The 17855-nt window shown below is 40.7% G+C and overlaps 3 protein-coding genes across 3 annotated transcripts; all 3 read right to left on the bottom strand.

The window, feature by feature from the left end:
• Positions 1–61: 61 nt before the first annotated feature.
• On the bottom strand, positions 62–4223 carry LOC124059206 (extracellular calcium-sensing receptor-like). The gene is made up of 7 exons (XM_046389035.1): positions 3963–4223; positions 3252–3521; positions 2684–2890; positions 2324–2569; positions 1308–1535; positions 1076–1199; positions 62–989 (listed from the first exon to the last, which is right to left on the bottom strand). Exons 1-7 carry the CDS (start codon positions 4221–4223, stop codon positions 79–81), a joined length of 2247 nt encoding a protein of 748 aa, XP_046244991.1. The 3' UTR covers positions 62–78.
• A 1122-nt stretch (positions 4224–5345) lies between these two features.
• On the bottom strand, positions 5346–10484 carry LOC124059863 (extracellular calcium-sensing receptor-like). The gene is made up of 9 exons (XM_046390244.1): positions 9994–10484; positions 9451–9745; positions 9231–9317; positions 8740–9009; positions 8222–8428; positions 7862–8137; positions 6846–7073; positions 6611–6734; positions 5346–6524 (listed from the first exon to the last, which is right to left on the bottom strand). The coding sequence occupies exons 1-9, from the start codon at positions 10236–10238 to the stop codon at positions 5617–5619; spliced, it is 2640 nt and encodes an 879-aa protein (XP_046246200.1). The 5' UTR covers positions 10239–10484; the 3' UTR covers positions 5346–5616.
• A 314-nt stretch (positions 10485–10798) lies between these two features.
• Positions 10799–15903, bottom strand: LOC124059847 (extracellular calcium-sensing receptor-like). Its single transcript, XM_046390228.1, has 9 exons — positions 15739–15903; positions 15196–15490; positions 14976–15062; positions 14485–14754; positions 13967–14173; positions 13607–13882; positions 12591–12818; positions 12359–12482; positions 10799–12272 (listed from the first exon to the last, which is right to left on the bottom strand). The coding sequence occupies exons 1-9, from the start codon at positions 15846–15848 to the stop codon at positions 11365–11367; spliced, it is 2505 nt and encodes an 834-aa protein (XP_046246184.1). The 5' UTR covers positions 15849–15903; the 3' UTR covers positions 10799–11364.
• Between the last annotated feature and the right edge of the window lie 1952 nt (positions 15904–17855).

Genomic DNA, 17855 nt, shown 5'->3' with positions numbered 1-17855 from the left:
GTCACTTTTAACTGCTTATATTATTGTGTTGTTTCAAGTGAAAGGATTCATTCTGTTCAGTGAAATTAAGTGCAGCTTTTATGTATCGTTGCCTCGACCCATGATAGATTTCTTTGTGTTCCTCTCTGGTCTCAGCAGGATTATGTAACATTTGGGTCCAAACAGTGCTACCAGGAGGCCAAAACTGGAGGCCAGGATGGCAAATACCTCCACTGCATCTGCATATTTTCCTGGTGAGCTGACATAAGCAGGGACAAAGGCCACCCACACAGCACAGAAGATCAGCATGCTGAAAGTGATGAGTTTGGCCTCATTGAAACTATCTGGAAGATTCCTTGAAATAAATGCAATAAAAAGACTGAGGACAGCCAGGAAGCCGATATAACCTAACAAAACTGCAAAACCAATTGTGGACCCAACAACACACTCATAAACAATCTTATCGTTGTAATACTGAGTATTTTTATGAGGAACTGGGGAGGCAGATACAATCCAGGCAGTGCAGAATGCTGCCTGAACAGAAGTAAGAACCATGACTGTCCCTCTCTGCTGCATAGCACCAAACCATTTCAGACTGGCTCCACCTCCTGGCTTGGAGGCCTTGAACACAGCCAGAACCACCACGGTTTTCACCAGGATACATGAGATGGAAAGCACAAAGCTGATCCCAAATGCTGCATGTCTCAGCTGACATGTCCACAGTGTGGGACGACCGATAAACAGCAGTGAACACAGGAAACATAACTTAAGTGACAGCAATAGCTGAAAACTCAGTTCTGAGTTGTTGGCGCGTACTATAGGTGTTCTCCGATGACAGATGAAGATGCCCAGGACAACAGCACACATACAGGTGCCCAGCAATGCAGCAGCTGTCAAGCAGATACCCAGAGGTTCATGGTAGGAGAGGAACTCTGTTTCCTTGGGAACACAGTGGTCACGCTGGAGGCTGGGCCAGAAGTCCTCTGGACAACTGGTGCACTCCAATGAGTCTATGAAAACAGTGACAGTCTTAAGATACATGTTCATATTATCTGTATATTATATCAAACTGCAATGTTTAAAACTGTATGCTAACCAGTCTCATTGCTGATCTTTCCCTCAGAACAAGGGATGCAGTCAAAGCAGCACACAGGTTCCCCTTTCTTTCTGGCCATGCGGGTACCTGGAGGACAGCTCTCACTGCACACTGACCGGGGTGGCTATAAAAATCAATAATGTGTTATTCTGCAGCATTTACACTGTTATAATCAATTATCCATGGGCCAAGAAAAAAAGACAAAAAAGCAATCTGACACATGGTTAGTAACCTCTTTTGATTCAAAGTTCCAGAAGATTTTGTGTGCATCAATTGTGAGTTCTTCACTTTTGAAGGCTGACTTCTTAACCTCACCCACATTCTGAAGTTTAGTTGTTCCGTCAGGGAGCCACAGCCAGTTCATGATATCATATATTGGCAAGACATCACCATTCTCATCAAATGTCACTTGATCACCAATTGATGTGGTGAAGTTGACCTTATCCAAATAATACACCAGCTATATGAATATCAGAAAAAAAGGTAAGAAAGATTAGAACAGAATCATACAATGTACAATGTATATGACTACAGTATACACAGCAGTATTTAGTATTTAGTAAATAAAATGCATACTGCACTCATGAACATATGAAGACACTGAAGATGCCTTATCATGCTATTTAGGTTTTAGTGTGATTCATTACAGTTTATTGCATGTAAAGTCTCTTTAAAGTTAGTTAAGTCCAACAGTAACGATCTGCAGGAAATATTGTTTTTTGATGTGATGTAACTAAGATGAGCACCCAGCAGCTACATGCTCAGACCTAAAAGTTGTCATTAGTGGCCCATTGGGCAGGGATGCAGAGGCTAACGCAGATCACATTCCTGTTCAAACATCTGCTTTGGTGAAGTTCTTAGTTTAAAAGTGCATATTGCATATTGTCCTCATGGTAAAAGTCCAGTTAGATTTAGTTACAGTGGTCACCTGGCTCCAACAACATCTGTAGAGCTAACAGAAAAAAAGTTGCTGATGCCTACCAGTGTGTGGGAGTTCACCAAGTGCAAATTTAAAATAAAAATCTGAAAATACTTTAACATCTTGACACACCTACCAAACAATACTGTTCAATGGTATGAACCAGCAGACAAAAGAATGCCTTCACCTAATAGTATTTGCTTGGCAATTTATGATAAGTGTTCTCATAAAAAAATAATTAATCCTGCACTCTAAATGCTACACTGCAAGAAATATTAGACAAGATGATTTCACCAGATAAACAGGTGGCATGTAATCTGATATCATACCTGCCATGGCTCCAGTTCTTTCAAACTGCCACAGCTGTGTCCTCTGAAAGGCCCTCTGCCTGGCACACAGCGCAGCATGTCATCAAGGGCATATGCCAGTGCATACACAGCCTTGTACACATTGTACTCTGACCTGAGGTCTGAAACATCCAAGAAGTCATTCTCCACATTTTCCATATCTTCCTGTCCAGAGCATAATGCTCCCCCAGCATCTACCCAGTCTGCTGGAGGTGGTGCAAATCTACACTGAAATGTGTATTCCCAAAATTGGTTGATCTGAAATATATTCAAAGTACTGTTTTATACAAAATTACATTAGTCATGTAATGTCTAGTTCAGATTTTGTAGTTAAACTCTCACCATGCTGTTTCCATAGCTGTTGTTGTTGTGTAGGTCAGGACGTGTTTGTAAGAGGAATTCCCTGAGGCCTGGGATTTCTCCTCGACGGATGGCGATACCCAGTGTGCCAGCCAGGTATGGCGTGAGGTGGGGAGTGTGGAGCGCAGTAGCTGCTGTCCAAGATTCGCTGATCATGTACTGCAGGCCTGTCACATTCTGCCTCGCCACCTGTACATTATAATAAATACAGAAATTCACACTCTCATGTCACGAAAGTTGTGTCTAGTCCCCTGAATTATATGCAGTTTACACAGTTATCTTTCCTCCTCATTCATTAATGGATGGAATCCCGTGTTTTCCAGAAGATATGACTAAATTTAAAACTTGTCATAATTACAGCTTTGTGGAATTTGTTTGAATAAATTATGTCATTCTAAAATAAACAGCTAAGAGTACCAAACAATTTTTTACAGGCAAACATTTTTACTGGGCAATATCTCATTGTAATTTTAAGCTATTAGTGTGATAAATAAAAGATTAATTTTATCAATATATTCAGTTTTAACAAAAAGTTTATTTAATGCCCAACCTCTTCCATGAGCTTATTCACGTGACGCTCATTTGCAAACAAAATGACCACACGAGCTGTTGATTTCTTCATTACATCCACAATCCTTCTTAATTCATCTTGGTCATTGTCCCAAGGCAAAACCTCCATATAGGCCAGACAACCTCGACCAGACTGAACCAGGTCAGATTGGAAGGATCGTGCAGCATGAAGTCCATAGTCATCATCACTGATCAACAGGCCAACCCAAGTCCAGCCAAAGTGGTTTAGAATCTGAATCATAGCACGGACCTGAGTGAATACAGAGTGAAAGAATTAGAGTACAGGCTGAAATATTCTTTCAATGGAAAACCTGCTGAACAGGTTGAAAAATAGACTTTGAGTAGACTTTTAATTATTGCCTTTCAGCTTTCTTTTAATGAAAGGCAAATCAGTGACAAAAAATGTGAGCAGAGTTACACAAGTTGACATGCTTTGTCTTTTGCATTTTCATTTTGTTGAAATTTGGTCACCTGGAAAGCATCACTTGGTATTGTCCTGAAGAAGGATGGAAACTTTTGCCGGTCACTCAAACAGGAACATGTGGCAAAATAACTCACCTGTAAAAGAAACACACTGTATATGAAGTCTTTCAAGCTCTTTCAACTTTTCAGGGTTCACAATTGATATTAAATTTAAATTTAAATCAAAATGATGCAAAACCATAATGAAAAGGCAAAGTGTAACACTTACCAAAGGCACTCTGTACAAGCCTAAGACACTGGAGATGGCAATAGAATGTGTAGAGGAAGAATCACCCACAATCCCCACTACTGGAGGGGTTCCAACACAGGTGTCATCTAACATAAACTGCTCCTCTTGACCACTGACTAAGGACAATGCTGCACGAAATCCAATCTCTGGATTAGCACAATTATCATAAAGACTGTATCCCAGAGTCACATTAGGTAGCAGGTTGGAGTTTCTGTTGATCTCATCAATAGCAAAGGCCATGGTCAGTGCCCGTCTAAATCCTATAAGATCAAAACTAACACAAAAAATACAACTAGTTACTACTGAAAAATACAACATACAATAAATCACCCAACATGTAAATATGACACAACTAAAGATTCAGAAAAAAATTATGACAGTTGAATGGTCATAAGCATTGCAAAAATAAACAGTGTATTTAAAATATAATAAATTTAATGCACAATCTAATTCTTTCAAATACACCTGACTAAATGGATTGATTTTCCACAGTTTCTGCTTTTTGCTGTCCCAAAAGACTCACCCAAGACAGGTGGGCTGTTGTGGTTCTGATGTAAAAGACATGTCAGGAAAAACAGTATAGAGGTGGATCAGGAACAGCCCACCTAGAACCACATCTCCAGGCTTGTGCATCCCATTTGAATGAAAATGTTGATGTAACTGGCAGGAGAATGTAAGAGGGGAGGACTCAGCATAAGAAAAGGAGGGATGCAACCACATGAAACACATAAGCAAGAGCAAGTTGAATTCTAAAAATGCCCACATGACTTTCCTCTTGTTTTCCCCTTTTGTGAGTCCAGTCAGTCTCCCTGGTATGTCATACCTTTTCTGTTGACTTGCATCTTTTAATCTTCAACACCACCCACCAGGGCATAAGCACAACTAGGGGCAGGGCCTAAAATCGTTTAGCAGCCATTTTCCCAAATTGAAGGTCTGGTTGGCTGTTATGATTGTGTTCTTATAAAATATGCACTATAGTAATTACAGTATTGTATGATAATTTTATGTTTCAAATGTCACATTGAGTGGTCTAACAGATCTGATATGTTAAATTGTAGACGCTTGCATTAATATGTACGGGTCTCAGAAAAAACTTCTGTACTCAATATAATTCACAATTTGCAGGTGTGACAAGCATACGAAATTCAACACACCAAAAGGAGAATTGGGCCCCTAGTGGGTGCTAATCAAAAAGTAAGACTTTACACAAGTAAATCTGATTATACACAAGGTAACTAAGATTTGTTTATTCACACTTGGCAGTTACACATATAACTTTATTCTTCCATGCAGGAAAACTGATATCTTCCACTGGCAGAAGACCACTTCTTGCACAACCTCAGGGCATATTCACATCATCTCAAGACAGGTCACAAATAAATGCATATAATGATATCAAATGAGAACAGATGATCTTTTTTCAAAGAAAGTGAAATGTATTTTAATCATGTGTTCAGTCAGGTGTTTATAGAGATGAATATACACAGAAATTTCATGCTGAAGCACATTTGTTTGGCATCAGCTCCGCTTTTTCAGCATGTTAACATTTCTGCCACTTTTAACTGCTTATATTCCTGTGTTGTTTCAAGTGAAAGGATTCATTCTGTTCAACAAAATTAAGTGCAGCTTTTATTTATTGAATACCTCGACCCATGATGGCTTTCTTCGTGTTCCTCTCTGGTCTCAGCAGGATTATGTAACATTTGGGTCCAAACAGTGCTACCAAGAGGCCAAAACTGGAGGCCAGGATGGCAAATACCTCCACTGCATCTGCATATTTTCCTGGTGAGCTGACATAAGCAGGGACAAAGGCCACCCACACAGCACAGAAGATCAGCATACTGAAAGTGATGAGTTTGGCCTCATTGAAACTATCTGGGAGATTCCTTGATATAAATGCAATCAGAAAACTGAGGATAGCCAGTGATCCAATATAACCCAGCAAAACTGCAAAACCAATTGTGGACCCAACTACACACTCATAGACAATCTTATCATTGTGGTATTCAGTGTTTTTGTGAGGAACTGGTGAGGCAGATACAATCCAGGCAGTGCAAAATGCTGCCTGAATAGAAGTAAGAACCATGACTGTCCCTCTCTGCTGCATAGCACCAAACCATTTCAGACTGGCTCCACCTCCTGGTTTGGAGGCCTTGAACACAGCCAGAACCACCACGGTTTTCACCAGGATACATGAGATGCAAAGCACAAAACTGATCCCAAATGCTGCATGTCTCAGCTGGCACGTCCACAGAGTGGGACGACCGATAAACAGCAGTGAACACAGGAAACATAACTTAAGTGACAGCAATAGCTGAAAACTCAGTTCTGAGTTGTTGGCGCGTACTATTGGTGTTCTCCGATGATAGATGAAGATGCCCAGGACAACAGCACACATACAGGTGCCCAGTAACGCAGCAGCTGTCAAGCAGATACCCAGAGGTTCATGGTAGGAGAGGAACTCTGTTTCCTTGGGAACACAGTGGTCACGCTGGAGGCTGGGCCAGAAGTTCTCTGGACAACTGGTGCACTCCAATGAGTCTATGAAAAGAGAGACAGTCTTAAGATACATGTTTATATTATCTCTATATTATATCAAACTGCAATGTTTAAAACTGTATGCTAACCAGTCTCATTGCTGATCTTTCCCTCAGAACAAGGGATGCAGTCAAAGCAGCACACAGGTTCCCCTTTCTTTCTGGCAATGCGCGTACCTGGAGGACAGCTCTCACTGCACACTGACCGGGGTGGCTATAAAAATCAATAATGTGTTATTCTGCAGCATTTACACTGTTAAAATCAATTATCCATGGGCCAAGAAAAAAAAAAACAAAAAAGGCAATCTGACACATGGTTAGTAACCTCTTTGGATTCAAAGTTCCAGAAGATGTTGTCTGCATCAATTGTGAGTTCTTCACTTTTGAAGGCTGACTTCTTAACCTCACCCACATTCTGAAGTTTAGTTGTTCCATCTGGGAGCCACAGCCAGTTCATGATATCATATATTGGTAAGACATCACCATTCTCATCAAATGTCACTTGATCACCAAATGATGTGGTGAAGTTGACCTTATCCAAATAATACACCAGCTGCATGAATATCAGAAAAAAAGGTTAGAAAGATTAGAACAGAATCATACAATGTACAATGTATATGACTACAGTATACACAGCAGTATTTAGTATTTAGTAAATAAAATGCATACTGCACTCATGAACATATGAAGACACTGAAGATGCCTTATCATGCTATTTAGGTTTTAGTGTGATTCATGACAGTACATTGCATGTAAAGTCTCTTTAAAGTTAGTTAAGTCCAACAGTAACGATCTGCAGGAAATATTGTTTTTTGATGTGATGTAACTCAGATGAGCACCCAGCAGCTACATGCTCAGACCTAAAAGTTGTCATTAGTGGCCCATTGGGCAGGGATGCAGAGGCTAACGCAGATCACATTCCTGCTCAAACATCTGCTTTGGTGAAGTTCTTAGTTTAAAAGTGCATATTGCATATTGTCCTCATGGTAAAAGTCCAGTTAGATTTAGTTACAGTGGTCACCTGGCTCCAACAACATCTGTAGAGCTAACAGAAAAAAAGTTGCTGATGCCTACCAGTGTGTGGGAGTTCACCAAGTGCAAATTTAAAATAAAAATCTCAAAATATTTTAGCATCCTTACACACCTACCTAACAATACTGTTCACTGGTATGAACCAGCAGACAAAAGAATGCCTTCACCTAATAGTATTTGCTTGGCAATTTATGAAAAGTGTTCTCATAAAATAATAATTAATCCTGCACTCTAAATGCTACACTGCAAGAAATATTAGACAAGATGATTTCACCAGATAAACAGGTGGCATGTAATCTGATATCATACCTGCCATGGCTCCAGTTCTTTCAAACTGCCACAGCTGTGTCCTCTGAAAGGCCCTCTGCCTGGCACACAACGCAGCATGTCATCAAGGGCATATGCCAGTGCATACACAGCCTTGTACACATTGTACTCTGACCTGAGGTCTGAAACATCCAAGAAATCATTCTCCACATTTTCCACATCTTCTTGTCCAGTGCACAATGCTCCCCCAGCATCTACCCAACCTGGTGGAGGTGGTGCAAATCTACACTGAAATGTGTATTCCCAAAACTGGTTGATCTGAAATATATTAAAAATAATGTGATGTAAATTAATGCGTTTTTGCTGCAATTTCTAGATCAGATTGCGTGATTAAACTCTCACCATGCTGTTTCCATAGCTGTTGTTGTTGTGTAGGTCAGGACGTGTTTGTAAGAGGAATTCCCTGAGGCCTGGGATTTCTCCTCGACGGATGGAGATACCCAGTGTGCCAGCCAGGTATGGCGTGAGGTGGGGAGTGTGGAGCGCAGTAGCTGCTGTCCAAGATTCACTGGTAATCCACTGCAGGCCTGTCACATTCTGCCTCGCCACCTGTGCATTATAATAAATATAGACATTCACACTCTCATCCCACGAAAGTTGTGTCTAGTCCCCTGAATTATATGCAGTTTACACAGTTATCTTGCCTCCTGCAATGTAATGTTATATTTATCATAATTACAGGTTTGTCGAATTTGTTTTAATAACTCATGTCATTCTAAAACTAACAGCTAAGAGTACCAAATAAATATATATTTACAGGCCAATATCTCAATGTAATTTTAAGCTATTAGTGTGATTAAAAAAAAGATTAATTTTATCAATATATTCAGTTATCACAAAAAGTTTATTTAACGCCCAACCTCTTCCATGAGCTTATTCACGTGACGCTCATGTGCAAACAAAATGACCACACGAGCTGTTGATTTCTTCATTACATCCACAATCCTTCTTAATTCATCTTGGTCATTGCCCCAAGGCAAAACCTCCATATAGGCCAGACAACCTCTACCAGACTGAACCAGGTCAGATTGGAAGGATCGGGCAGCGTGAAGTCCATAGTCATCATCACTGATCAACAGGCCAACCCAAGTCCAGCCAAAGTGGTTTAGAATCTGAATCATAGCACGCACCTAAATGAATACAGAGTGAAAGAATTAGTGTACAGGCTGAAATATTCTTTCAATGGAAAGCCTGCTGAACAGGTTGAAAAACAGACTTTGAGTAGACTTTTAATTATTGCCTTTCAGCTTTCTTTTAATGAAAGGCAAATCAGTGACAAAAAATGTGAGCAGAGTTACACAAGTTGACATGCTTTGTTTTTTGCATTTTCATTTTGTTGATATTTGGTCACCTGGAAAGCATCACTTGGTATTGTCCTGAAGAAGGATGGAAACTTTTGCCGGTCACTCAGACAGGAACATGTGGCAAAATAACTCACCTGTAAAAGAAACACACTGTATATGAAGTCTTTCAAGCTCTTTCAACTTTTCAGGGTTCACAATTGATTTCAAATTTGAATTTAAATCAAAATGATGCAAAACCATAATGAAAAGGCAAAGTGTAACACTTACCAAAGGCACTCTGTACAAGCCTATGACACTGGAAATGGCAATAGAATGTGTAGAGGAAGAATCACCCACAATCCCCACTACTGGAGGGGTTCCAACACAGGTGTCATCTAACATAAACTGCTCGTCTCGACCACTGACTAAGGACAATGCTGCACGAAATCCAATCTCTGGATTAGCACAATTATCATAAAGACTGTATCCCAGAGTCACATTAGGTAGCAGGTTGGAGTTTCTGTTGATCTCATCAATAGCAAAGGCCATGGTCTGTGCCCGTCTAAATCCTATAAGATCAAAACTAACACAAAAAATACAACTAGTTACTACTGAAAAATACAACATACACTAAATCACCCAACATGTACATGTGACACAACTAAAGATCCAGAAAAAAATTATGACAGTTGAATGGTCATAAATATTGCAAAATAAACAGTCTATTCAAAATATAATAGATTTAATGCGCAATCTAATTCTTTCAAATACACCTGACTAAATGGATTGATTTTCCACAGTTTCTGCTTGTTGCTGTCCTGAAAGACTCACCCAAGACAGGTGGGCTGTTGTGGTTCTGATGTAAAAGACATGTCAGGAAAAACAGTATAGAGGTGGATCAGGAACAGCCCACCTAGAACCACATCTCCAGGCTTGTGCATCCCATTTGAATGAAAATGTTGATGTAACTGGCAGAAGGAGGAAGAAAGAGGGGAGGACTCAGCATATGAAAAGGAGGGATGCAACCACATGAAACACATAAGCAAGAGCAAGTTGAATTCTAAAAATGCCCACATGACTTTCCTCTTGTTTTCCCCTTTTGTGAGTCCAGTCAGTCTCCCTGGTATGTCATACCTTTTCTGTTGACTTGCATCTTTTAATCTTCAACACCACCCACCAGGGCATAAGCACAACTAGGGGCAGGGCCTAAAATCGTTCAACGGCCATTTTCCCAAATTGAAGGTCTGGTTGGCTAGTATGATTGTGTTCTTGTAAAATGTGCATTATATTAATTACAGTATTGTATGATAATTTTATGTTTCATATGTCACATTGATTTTCTCCGGGTACTCCGGCTTCCTCCCACAATACCAAAAACATGCACATTAGGTTAATTGGCTACTCTAAATTGCCCCTAGGTGTGAGTGTGAGAGTGTGTGGTTGTTTGTCTTTGTGTGTTGGCCCTGCGATTGACTGGCGACCAGTCCAGGGTGTACCCCGCCTCTCGCCCGTAGTCAGCTGGGATAGGCTCCAGCTCCCCCGCGACCCTGACGAATAAGCGGTATAGAAAATGGATGGATGGATGTCACATTGAGTGGTCTAACAGATCTGATATGTTAAATTGTAGACGCTTGCATTAATATGTACGGGTCTCAGAAAAAACTTCTGTACTCAGTATAATTCACAATTTGCAGGTGTGACAAGCATACAAAATTCAACACACCAAAAGGAGAATTGGGCCCCTAGTGGGTGCTAATCAAAAAGTAAGACTTTAAACAAGTAAATCTGATTATACACAAGGTAACTAAGATTTGTTTATTCACACTTGGCAGTTACACATATAACTTTATTCTTCCATGCAGGAAAACTGATATCTTCCACTGGTAGAAGACCACTTCTTGCACAACCTCAGGGCATATCCACATCATCTCAAGACAGGTCACAAATAAATGCATATAATGATATCAAATGAGAACAGATGATCTTTTTTCAAAGAAAGTGAAATGTATTTTAATCATGTGTTCAGTCAGGTGTTTATAGAGATGAATATACACAGAAATTTCATGCTGAAGCACATTTGTTTGGCATCAGCTCCGCTTTTTCAGCATGTTAACATTTCTGCCACTATTAACTGCTTATATTCTTGTGTTGTTTCGAGTGAAATGATTCATTCTGTTCAACAAAATTAAGTGCAGCTTTTATTTATTGAATACCTCGACCCATGATGGCTTTCTTTGTGTTACTTTCTGGTCTCAGCAGGATTATGTAACATTTGGGTCCAAACAGTGCTACCAGGAGGCCAAAACTGGAGGCCAGGATGGCAAATACCTCCACTGCATCTGCATATTTGCCCGGTGAGCTGACATAAGCAGGGACAAAGGCCACCCACACAGCACAGAAGATCAGCATGCTGAAAGTGATGAGTTTGGCCTCATTGAAACTATCTGGCAGGTTCCTTGCTATAAATGCAATCAGAAAACTGAGGATAGCCAGGGAGCTGATATATCCCAGCAAAACTGCAAAACCAACTGTGGATCCAACTACACACTCATAGACAATCTTATCATTGTGGTATTCGGTGTTTTTGTGAGGAACTGGTGAAGCAGATACAATCCAGGCAGTGCAGAATGCTGCCTGAATAGAAGTAAGAACCATGACTGTCCCTCTCTGCTGCATAGCGCCAAACCACTTCAGACTGGCTCCACCTCCTGGTTTGGAGGCCTTGAACACAGCCAGAACCACCACGGTTTTCACCAGGATACATGAGATGGAAAGCACAAAGCTGATCCCAAATGCTGCATGTCTCAGCTGACATGTCCACAGTGTGGGACGACCGATAAACAGCAGTGAACACAGGAAACATAACTTAAGTGACAGCAATAGCTGAAAACTCAGTTCTGAGTTGTTGGCGCGTACTATTGGTGTTCTCCGATGATAGATGAAGATGCCCAGGACAACAGCACACATACAGGTGCCCAGTAACGCAGCAGCTGTCAAGCAGATACCCAGAGGTTCATGGTAGGAGAGGAACTCTGTTTCCTTGGGAACACAGTGGTCACGCTGGAGGCTGGGCCAGAAGTTCTCTGGACAACTGGTGCACTCCAATGAGTCTGCGAAAAGAGGAACAGTCTTAAGATACATGTTCATATTATCTGTATATTATATCAAACTGCAATGTTTAAAACTGTATGCTAACCAGTCTCATTGCTGATCTTTCCCTCAGAACAAGGGATGCAGTCAAAGCAGCACACAGGTTCCCCTTTCTTTCTGGCAATACGGGTACCTGGAGGACAGCTCTCACTGCACACTGACCGGGGTGGCTATAAAAATCAATAATGTGTCATTCTTCAGCATTTACACTGTTATAATCAATTATCCATGGGCCAAGAAAAGAAGACAAAAAAGCAATCTGACACATGGTTAGTAACCTCTTTTGATTCAAAGTTCCAGAAGATTTTGTGTGCATCAATTGTGAGTTCTTCACTTTTGAAGGCTGACTTCTTAACCTCACCCACATTCTGAAGTTTAGTTCTTCCGTCAGGGAGCCACAGCCAGTTCATGATATCATATATTGGCAAGACATCACCATTCTCATCAAATGTCACTTGATCACCAAATGATGTGGTGAAGTTGACCTTATCCAAATAATACACCAGCTGCATGAATATCAGAAGAAAAGGTTAGAAAGATTAGAACAGAATCATACAATGTACAATGTATATGACTACAGTGTACACAGCAGTATTTAGTATTTAGTAATCAAAATGCATACTGCACTCATGAACATATGAAGACACTGAAGATGCCTTATCATGCTATTTAGATTTTAGTGTGATTCATGACTGTACATTGCATGTAAAGTCTCTGTAAAGTTAGTTAAGTCCAACAGTAACGATCTGCAGGAAATATTGTTTTTTGATGTGATGTAACTAAGATGAGCACCCAGCAGCTACATGCTCAGACCTAAAAGTTGTCATTAGTGGCCCATTGGGCAGGGATGCAGAGGCTAACGCAGATCACATTCCTGCTCAAACATCTGCTTTGGTGAAGTTCTTAGTTTAAAAGTGCATATTGCATATTGTCCTCATGGTAAAAGTCCAGTTAGGTTTAGTTACAGTGGTCACCTGGCTCCAACGACACCTGTAGAGCTAACAGAAAAAAAGTTGCTGATGCCTACCAGTGTGTGGGAGTTCACCAAGTGCAAATTTAAAATAAAAATCTCAAAATATTTTAACATCTTTACACACCTACCTAACAATACTGTTCAATGGTATGAACCAGCAGACAAAAGAATGCTTTCATCTAATAGTATTTGCTTGGCAATTTATGAAAAGTGTTCTCATAAAATAATAATTAATCCTGCACTCTAAATGCTACACTGCAAGAAATATTAGACAAGATGATTTCACCAGATAAACAGGTGGCATGTAATCTGATATCATACCTGCCATGGCTCCAGTCCTTTCAAACTGCCACAGCTGTGTCCTCTGAAAGGCCCTCTGCCTGGCACACAACGCAGCATGCCATCAAGGGCATATGCCAGTGCATACACAGCCTTGTACACATTGTACTCTGACCTGAGGTCTGAAACATCCAAGAAATCATTCTCCACATTTTCCACATCTTCTTGTCCAGTGCACAATGCTCCCCCAGCATCTACCCAACCTGGTGGAGGTGGTGCAAATCTACACTGAAATGTGTATTCCCAAAACTGGTTGATCTGAAATGTATTCAGAATAATGTGATGTAAATGAATGCATTTTTGTTTCAATTTCTAGATCAGATTGCATGATTAAACTCTCACCATGCTGTTTCCATAGCTGTTGTTGTTGTGTAGGTCAGGACGTGTTTGTAAGAGGAATTCCCTGAGGCCTGGGATTTCTCCTCGGCGGATGGCGATACCCAGTGTGCCAGCCAGGTATGGCGTGAGGTGGGGAGTGTGGAGCGCAGTAGCTGCTGTCCAAGATTCACTGATCATGTACTGCAGGCCTGTCACATCCTGCCTCGCCACCTGTGCATTATAATAAATACAGAAATTCACACTCTCATGCCACGAAAGTTGTGTCTAGTCCCCTGAATTATATGCAGTTTACACAGTTATCTTGCCTCCTGCAATGTAATGTTATATTTATCATAATTACAGGTTTATCGAATTTGTTTTAATTACTCATGTCATGATAAAACTAACAGCTAAGAGTAACAAACAAATATATATTCACAGGACAATATCTCATTGTAATTTTAAGCTATTAGTGTGATAATAAAAAAGATTAATTTTATCACTATTTTCAGTTATAACAAAAAGTTTATTTAATGCCCAACCTCTTCCATGAGCTTAAACACGTGACGCTCATGTGCAAACAAAATGACCACACGAGCTGTTGATTTCTTCATTACATCCACAATCCTTCTTAATTCATCTTGGTCATTGTCCCAAGGCAAAACCTCCATATAGGCCAGACAACCTCTACCAGACTGAACCAGGTCAGATTGGAAGGATCGGGCAGCGTGAAGTCCATAGTCATCGTCACTGATCAACAGGCCTACCCAAGTCCAGCCAAAGTGGTATAGAATCTGAATCATTGCACGCACCTAAATGAATACAGAGTGAATAGATTAGAGTACAGGCTGAAATATTCTTTCAATGGAAAACCTGCTGAACTGGTTAAAAAATAAAGCTTGAGCAGACTTTTAATTATTGCCTTTCAGCTTTCTTTTAATGAAAGGCAAATCAGTGACAAAAAATGTGAGCAGAGTTACACAAATTGACATGCTTTGTTCTTTGCATTTTCATTTTGTTGATATTTGATCACCTGGAAAGCATCACTTGGTATTGTCCTGAAGAAGGATGGAAACTTTTGCCGGTCACTCAGACAGGAACATGTGGCAAAATAACTCACCTGTAAAAGAAACACACTGTATATGAAGTCTTTCAAGCTCTTTCAACTTTTTAGAGTTTACAGTTGATATTAAATTTGAATTTAAATCAAAATGATGCAAAACCATAATGAAAAGGCAAAGTGTAAGACTTACCAAAGGCACTCTGTACAAGCCTAAGACACTGGAAATGGCAATAGAAAGTGTAGAGGAAGAATCACCCACAATCCCCACTACTGGAGGGGTTCCAACACAGGTCTTGGCTAATACAAACTGCTCCTCTTGACCACTGACTAAGGACAATGCTGCACGAAATCCAACCCCTGGATTAGCACAATTATCATAAAGACTGTATCCCAGAGTCACATTAGGTAGCAGGTTGGAGTTTCTGTTGATCTCATCAATAGCAAAGGCCATGGTCTGTGCCTGTCTAAATCCTATAAGATCAAAACTAACACAAAAAATACAACTAGTTACTACTGAAAAATACAACATACACTAAATCACCCAACATGTACATGTGACACAACTAAAGATTCAGAAAAAAATTATGACAGTGGAATGGTCATAAATATTGCAAAATAAACAGTCTATTCAAAATATAATAGATTTAATGCGCAATCTAATTCTTTCAAATACACCTGACTAAATGGATTGAATTTCCACAGTTTCTGCTTTTTGCTGTCCTGACAGACTCACCCACGACAGGTGGGCTGTTGTGGTTCTGATGTAAAAGACATGTCAGGAAAAACAGTATAGAGGTGGATCAGGAACAGCCCACCTAGAACCACATCTCCAGGCTTGTGCATCCCATTTGAATGAAAATGTTGATGTAACTGGCAGAAGGAGGAAGAAAGAGTGGAGGACTCAGCATATGAAAAGGAGGGATGCAACCACATGAAACACATAAGCAAGAGCAAGTTGAATTCTAAAAATGCCCACATGACTTTCCTCTTGTTTTCCCCTTTTGTGAGTCCAGTCAGTCTCCCTGGTATGTCATACCTTTTCTGTTGACTTGCATCTTTTAATCTTCAACACCACCCACCAGGGCATAAGCACAACTAGGGGCAGGGCCTAAAATCGTTTAACGGCCATTTTCCCAAATTTAAGGTAACATACATCTAACATATCTGATATGTTAAATTGTAGACGCTTGCATTTGGTTTCAAACACAATTTTTTATAGATTCACTCCAGAGTTTAAAACCTGATAAAATAAGTATGGGTCTCAGTAAAAAACCCCGTACTCAGTATAATTCACAGTTTGCAGGTGTGACGAAATTCAACACACCAAAAGCAGAAATCAGCTCCTAGTGGGTGCTTATCAATAAGTAAGATTTTCAACAAGTAAATCTGATTATACACAAGGTAACTAAGATTTGTTTATTCACACTTGGCAGTTACACATATAACTTTATTCTTCCATGCAGGAAAACTGATATCTTCCACTTGTAGAAGACCACTTCTTGCACAACCTCAGGGCATATCCACATCATCTCAAGACAGGTCACAAATAAATGCATATAATGATATCAAATGAGAACAGATGATCTTTTTTCAAAGAAAGTGAAATGTATTTTAATCATGTGTTCAGTCAGGTGTTTATAGAGATGAATATACACAGAAATTTCATGCTGAAGCACATTTGTTTGGCATCAGCTCCACTTTTTCAGCATGTTAACATTTCTGTCACTATTAAATGCTTATATTGTGGTGTTGTTTCGAGTGAAAGGATTCATTCTGTTCAACGAAATTAAGTGCAGCTTTTATTTATTGAATACCTCGACCCATGATAGCTTTCTTTGTGTTGTATAAATGAGTGCTAACTGCATTTTGAACCACAAGCTGCGGCTTTTCCCACGGACCGAGCGAAGGTGACTTTCATCATCTTCCACCTCGCAGGGTGAGCAGAGGCGTAGGCCACAGCAGAATGGAGCCACGGGTCGGCACCCTGCTCTACCCTCACCAGTTTTACTCGAGCCCTCAAGCAGGTTTTTCAACACACCACGCCAGGCAGGGAAGCCGCCAGGTCAATACTCATTACTCATTATTACAAACGCAGGGTTTCAGACTATGCTATCGACTTCCATACCCTCGCCGCTGAAATCGAGTGGAATCATGCGACATTATATTACGCTTTTTTTCAAGGACTCTCTGAATCTGTGAAAGAACAGCTGATTCCCATTGATTTACCAGAGTATCTGGATTCACTCATCGCCTTGGCCATCAAAATTGACAAGAGACTCACCGAGCGGGACCAGGAGAGGGGCCAGCTTCGGGCTCGTGCGTCGCAACACAACAGATGGAGGAGCGACTCCCAGGATCGGCCAAACCATGTCCATCTGTCGGTGTCCAGCCTGGTTCCCTTCAACCACCCCATAGAGGAACCCATGCAGCTGGGTCGTACCCACCTTCCAGTGGAGGAGCGTCTCCGCCGACAACGGGACGGAAGATGCTCCTACTGTGGACAGCTTGGACATTTAGTGAGTGCTTGCCATATCAAAAAGGCTAGTGCACAGTCTAAGAAGCAGCTCCTGGTGAGTAGAAGCTTCGTCATTGGTAACCCTGTCAGGTTCCAGCCACAAGTCAAGTTTATTTCAGACTCTAATTCACTCCTGGTCTCCGTGTTCATTGACTCTGGTGTTAACTCACCGTACTCAATTGGTTAAGCTAATTTTTCCTGACACTCGCACCGAAAAGTTAAGTTTCCGTGTTTTCGACTCGGTGACTCATCAGGTAATCTTAGGTCACCCCTGGCTCCGGGCCCATAATCCTGACTTTGACTGGGGCAGTGGGAGGATTACCTCTTGGGGCCCT

The sequence above is a fragment of the Scatophagus argus genome, chromosome 5 (assembly GCF_020382885.2).
Source record: "Scatophagus argus isolate fScaArg1 chromosome 5, fScaArg1.pri, whole genome shotgun sequence".
Taxonomy (NCBI): Eukaryota; Metazoa; Chordata; class Actinopteri; family Scatophagidae; genus Scatophagus; species Scatophagus argus.
This window is presented reverse-complemented; position numbering and strand designations above follow the sequence as displayed.